At 36.9% G+C, this 6,624-nt stretch overlaps 1 protein-coding gene across 2 annotated transcripts in view; it reads right to left on the minus strand.

The window, feature by feature from the left end:
- The window catches only part of FSHR (follicle stimulating hormone receptor), a 206,800-nt gene extending 200,393 nt beyond the window's left edge, over positions 1 to 6,407 (minus strand). For both annotated transcript variants that reach the window (XM_004618594.2, XM_004618593.2), the window contains exon 1: positions 6,256 to 6,407. In XM_004618594.2, the coding sequence (XP_004618651.2) occupies positions 6,256 to 6,407 (152 nt within the window). The remainder of the gene's footprint in view (positions 1 to 6,255) is intronic.
- Between the last annotated feature and the right edge of the window lie 217 nt (positions 6,408 to 6,624).

The raw sequence follows: 6,624 nt of genomic DNA on the forward strand, positions 1-6,624 counted from the left end.
CATCTAGGAAACACAGGAAACCTAACATTCTGCATTTGGCATCTGACCTTAATTGGTAAAAATTGTATTTCTTTGTGCATTTCTGCCAGGTTTAGAGTGATTTTGTTTAGGCAATTGCATTCATCTTTTCAATATTCTTGTTAGGAATAAAGAAGCAGGTATTACCAGTTAACTTAAATGAATTGAGTGATGTACTTCAAGCATCAAATATTCAACTTTTAACTTGGAAACCTTGTTTTCTTTTAATCTATGCATTTCTATGAACAAACAAGTGGATATAGAACAACATAAAACCAAATTCTTAAAACACACACGTAAAGAAGCAAGGAAACCAAATTCTATAGTAGCTCACCACAGGAAGAGCAATAATAATCTATTATAAGAATCTTTTTCAATACTGGAATAGAGCAAATAAATGTAATCCCCCTGAATTATTGTATCATTTGTTCTACACATAAAGGGGGGGGGACCCATAACATGCATTACATTGAGCCAGACACAATAAGAAGTACAAAGCAAATTTCAGCTGCAGTTGAGGAAATACAACACATAAAAAGTTAAGTGTGAAGCAAGATAAAATGGGAAATGAACTGTTTCACATTCAGATTAAATCAAGATAGATTGGCCATGGATGGTACAAAGAGGCAAACTTTGAGCAAGGTTATGATAAATAGGTTGAACTAACAGGACAAATAAGTAACAGTACTGTTAGTGTCAGCAAGAGACATAGCATGAGGAGACAGCAATACAGAAATGTAAAAAGAAAAAAAAAGAGCTTTAAAGAAAATCCTGAGTAGCCTTACATAGTAGATGACTCCTATTATAAAATTCAAAAGTAAAGTCAGAAAAGAGAACCAAAGAATGATTTCAAATGAAGAAAGCAATACGTGGCACTGGCATTTTAGGGAGAAAAATGAAATTGTCAACAGGCTGGTTTCTAAAAGAGAGAGAGACTAGAAAGAAAAAGATAAATTAGGAAGTAGTTATATAATACTCACTTTAGATATTAGGCTATTCCTCCTTCCCCTCCCCCAAATTAGTGTGGTAACTAAAAAAGATCATATTGCTGAGTAGCAGTATGAACCAAGTTTAGAAAACAGATTAGATATTGGCAATCAAAAAAGTGAATTCAACCTAATGAGAAAAATTAATTAAAACTTAATAAATGAGAGGGTGGGAGAGATAGCACAGCAGATAGGGTACATGCCTTGCACACAGACAACGCAGGTTTAATCTCCAGCGTCCAGTATGGGCCGACTAGTCCACCAAGAGTGACCACCGAGCACAGAAGCAGAAGTAAGCCCTGAGCAGTCGGGAGTAATCCCTGAGCATCACTGTGTTGTATGGCTCCAAAGCAAAACACAACCCTCCTAAAAATAAAGACCAAGCAAAAGAAAAAGCCTAAACAAATGAGAGCGTCAAGAATGGTTATAGTAATTTTATAATATATTGTGTTGTCTTCACGTCCATATTCAAGCAAGTAGTACCTAGGTGGGTATTTTTTTTCTTTTTATGGCTATAATTTATGCCTCAGACTACTCTCTTATGAAAAGAGATCACATTTCTAAGCAGTTATTTCTCAGTCATCAATAACTAAAGGCTGATACTAAGCCTGAACTGGGAGCCAAAATGAGGTCAGCTTTAGTAGGAACTTGTTCTAGTGGTTGCCAGCGGATAGAACAAGTTTAGTATGTTTCCAAAAACACATTTTGCTAAGTATCAAGCCCCCCAAAAAAGATGCTCTAGGAGAAAAAATTCTCATAATGAAGAATGCTTCAAACATTCAAAACACCAGTTCCCTTTTGGAGCTCATATAATCTATTGGCACTGTGAAGACTTTGCTTCTGTTTCGGCACACAACTGCCACACAATCTCTAAGATCCCTGGGCCTCCTGAGGAAAGACCAGGCTACACAGTTTAAAGTTTCTAACTAATAGTGGTCAGTTGGATATAGAGAGTGCTTTAAGACCAGATGGTGAAACAAGGAACATAAAACAAAAGAATAAGATAAAAGGGGAAAGATACAATTACATAATCACAAGTTAGAGTTGGTCTTGAGTAGACAGACTGAAAGGAACTTGAGGATAGGGTCAACATGAGCATCATGGGGTTTTCTGTGCTGGATATCACCACCATCACTGTCTCCTTTATTAATGCTGTGACCATCTGACCCTGCTGAAGTTGAAGAGAGCAGAGGTCATGCTGTCACTTAAAGGTTAAGATTTAGAATGAGTATTTGAATTTTCTCTAGGAATTTAACTTCAGAAAGAGTAAAGTGAGATCTAGATTCATGGATTGCCTCCAGGTGGGGCTGAGTTTCTATGGTGTCAGGAATAAAAATTTCCTTTGACTACAGTAAGAACAAAACCTGCTTCCTGAGGTTTTGGCAAATATTGAGTGTCTTAAAAGAATACATTTCTTACACAGAAAGTGCACATATAAAATGGCTCTAGCAATTCGATAAGGTAGGTTATTTTTAAGGGGGAGACTATGATCTGAGAGTTACAAGGATCTAAACATTGGTTTTTAATACATATTTTTTTCTCATTTATATAATTGACTCATTTGATCATGAATACACTCTGTTGCATTTTTCCTAGTATTACAGCCACCACCACCTCAGTGTCATACTGATGGGTGCTCTATTCACACTGTCCTTTTTCAGTCCTTGTTGAAACTCTGTGAGTGAAGCACATCCTGCAATTTACATGTTATAGCCAAGAACCCATGTGATCAAACCAAAAACTAAAATGTTGAACTCATGGTCTTGGATTCTAGAAGCTACATCCTAGCATCTCGGAATGGTCAAAACTAAGGATCCATGTGTAAATACCGCTGAGAATTCCCTTCCCTCCTTAACATGCTCACCTAGCTCAGTACATGAGCCTGGTGCTAACTGATCTCAGGCAATTAACCCTGCTTAAAACAAAAATATTTAACCTCTTTTATCTAGAGTCCAAATCAGAAATTTCAGCTCCGTAAACAAAGTTTTATTGTATCACAGCCATGAGCATTCATTTACAGTTTGTTTTCAGCACCTTTCCCATTTGGCAAAGTTGAATAACTGCAACAAAGACTGTATGCCCCATAAAGCCAGAAGGATGATATTGCTATAATGCAATCTGTTTTTTTTAAAGAGATAGAATTGACAGGAGTCAGACATTTATTTTACACAACATGCAGAGAATAGTTAAACATAAGCTCAATTTGAATCTCATTCCTGACAACCAGAGAGTCTAGGAGTGACTCCTCAGAGCAAATTTTTCCTCTCTTTGTTTTTTTCCACTTGAAAGATGGAGTAGTAACAGGATGCTTGCATATCTATTATGAAGTTGCCCTGCACCATATGTAAAGCAAAAGATGAATAGCTGAGGGCCCCCAGTGCATGGAGTCTGCCTGCCTGTCATGGTAGAGTTGAACTGTTTGGTATCAAGATCTGTATGTCTGGATTCTAGGAAATTTGAATTCTTTGGCAACAACTGGCAGACATACACAATAAAACTGCTTTAAGGTGGATGAAACGATAGGATAAAAATGTACAAGGTAAAATATGTAGGGGTTGTTTTTCACCAGGTGAATCCAACAAAAAAGCAACGGGAGTCACTGAATCCCAGCCATTGCGCCCACCTGCACCTAATCATCATCAAAGTCAATTCCCGAACTTGGAAAACTTTAAGGGGAATTAGAAATCTTTCTTTAAACACTTTATTTCATTTCTCTTCTGCCAGTGTTCCAGATAATCTTTTTAAGGAAGCAGAAGTAATTGCTCTCTCATTCAAATACATCTAAGATCTAATTTTCTAAGCATTTTATCTGCTCCTTAATAGTTAACAAACTGACCTTAACCATAATTACAAATTATTTTTATTTGTCAAAATAATTCTATTTGTCAAAAGCCAAAACAATCCTTATATTTTTCTTATTGTACCTGGCTAAGAAAATTGCAAAACTGAAATATAGAAAATCAACTCACCATGGCAAGAGGTTTCCACAGAAACGTCTTCATCGCAATCATTCTCACCAAAAACTGCTACTACTCTGCCTTATGAGTATTTTTGCTTTAAATAACTTGCTGCAAGCATTTTCACCTGTGAAATTTCTTGACTATAAGGCAGTTTTGACGTAAAGGGAAAAGAACTGCTTGATGGTCTGGTTTGACTTCATCCTTTGAACAACCAATTGACTCTCTTTAGCCTTTTTTGTATATAAAGCTGATTGTCACTTTATGTTCACTATCTCTGCAGAAGAAATACAAACCTAACTCTTTGCAACATAATGTGTTAGACTTTTCTAGTATGGTAAATAGTAGGCTTTGATTTCATACTCTCTGTAAGTTTGAACACTGAAAATTAAAGTTGCCAAATACTTTGTATTGTTCAAAATATATTTGTCTTTGAATCATTTGCATATTGCCTTAAACTTTTGTTATTGATTTTTATGCTTCATGATGTCCTTCTGAAATTTCAAATTCTTGTCATTATGTTATTTTCCTTTGATTTTAAATTATTTTTCTCTAGCCCCAAATAATAAATAAGTTCTTGTGAAATCTTGCCATAATTAATCTACACACAGGAATACATTCCTTTTAATTTTTGTAATGAATTATTTATGATTCATTATCTTTTTTATAGCTAATTAGTCACACAGTGAAAACCATTTTATATGTCCTCTTGAGTGTCCTTTGTATATGTTTTATCCCCCCTTCATAGAAAAACTGTCTTATGTGGCAAAACTGCTCATAGAGATATTCACAGCCAAACTACCTTGAACATTAACTTACAACTAACTAATGAGAGGGCAGAGAATCTTCTCAAGATGAGTTATCTGGGAGAATGTTTTTAGTTTTCAAACAACCACCCTTATTTCTCAGATGGGGAGAATGTCTATATGTAACTAGTTACTGCTTGCTTTCTCATTCTGTTCTATGCAATATTGCCCTGTATTTCAAACATTTAAGTGAGGGATTGCCCAGACCTAGTATGAGAATTGTTTCTGGTTTTCTGCCAGCACAATCGCTCTCAAAATATATTTTCTCTAATTAAAAATTTGGGCAGAAATGTTTTTTAGTCATTTATACCTAATTGTAACTTTTCATTTTTAGAATGAAAATTTACTTGTACACATGCAATACCTGAGGTTTAGAGTTAAAGGGTAGATTTTCTCTCTATTCCTTTTCTATGTCTTCTATGAATGACAAAAGAAAAATTCCTCTTTTGCTGAAAAAATTCCATGGGCTAGAGAAATAGAAAATGGGTTAAAATCGCACACAGCCCACTCTGATTAGATTCCTAGTACCACACAGGGCCCTCAAAGCACCACCAGGAATGATCCCTAAACAAAGGCCAAAAAGAAAAACAGCAAGTTTATAGTTTTGGGAAATGGATGATGAGCCTCAGTGGATGCCTTGTTAGGACCATTTGCTTTAAGATCTGCTCACGATGCTTGACCTCTGTCTTAATTTATTGTGAGAGTTTGGGCAATTCTCCTTACTCTTTAGTTTCCAGATTCTTTGTAGAGAGATAGCAAGAAATGATATCTAGGGTCTTGTTTGCTCAAAGAACTCATCTACTTCCTGTTCAATTAGTTGAATCAAAACCTAAAGAATCACATTTTGCCAATTGTTTCAAAGGCCATCTTGCATTTCTCCTTCCCTTGCTGCCTCCATTTTCTTTCTTCCTTCCTTTATTCACACTCCTTTCCCTGTATTACAGCTTCTGTCTTTGCCCTGTGAGGCAGAATCTCAGATCAAGAATTATTTGCTGGTGCTTCTGAACCAACAATGGCATCTTGAATTTAGTATCTTGAGAAGACAAACATTGTACATTGTAACTAAAGCAAAGCGGCCATTCTGTCTCCAGGTCTAGATGGTCTAAGTTATCACTTTTTCTTAGTTTTACTTTTTGAGATTCTACCAAACAGAGCATGTTTCTTTGTTTAATTTTTAAGATTATACCAAAGAATAGATGGAATCTAAGAGCAAGTGTGTGGAAAAGACTGAAGAGTTTTTCTTCTGCCTTTAATCCAGGTTTCCATGTTGCTGCTCCTTGCAAAATGTGGAGACACGCACTCAGTAACACATTTAGAGAGCCATAGGGCAGGGGTGTTGGGTGAGGGGAGTTTGTTTTATTCAGTCGCGCTCAAAGCAGAAATATTTCATCCCAACAGTTATCGGTTATCAGACAAACGTGAAAATAATAATAGCACTCAAAGCATAAATACCAGGCACACAAGTGTTCCCGCTCTTCTGATACTCACAGTTCAACTGCGTTTCTGGGGAGATCGGAGGGAACTTCTGTCACCTGGCTCTCTTGGCAAAGGAAAACCCAGTTAGAGCAGTGACACGTCCGGTGGTGACAGCCTGAGCCCAGGCTCAGGAATGCTAGCCAGGAGAGCAGCAGGAAGGCCATGCTTATGTGTCCATCCACCCGCTTTCCTCTTGCATCTGTGGAGAAAAATCTCCAGCCTTCAGAGGCTCACACAGCACCCTTAGAAGAGATTTGCCTTGAAAGCTGGCAGGGTCACATGACCCACTAAGACTTTTTTTTTTTTTGGTCACTTCCAGACAAATAGCAAAATTCCTGTGTGCCAGCAGTGATTTCCAGGGCAAGATAAGCTACTCCCTTA

The sequence above is a fragment of the Sorex araneus genome, chromosome X (genome assembly GCF_027595985.1).
Source record: "Sorex araneus isolate mSorAra2 chromosome X, mSorAra2.pri, whole genome shotgun sequence".
In the NCBI taxonomy this organism is placed as follows: Eukaryota; Metazoa; Chordata; class Mammalia; order Eulipotyphla; family Soricidae; genus Sorex; species Sorex araneus.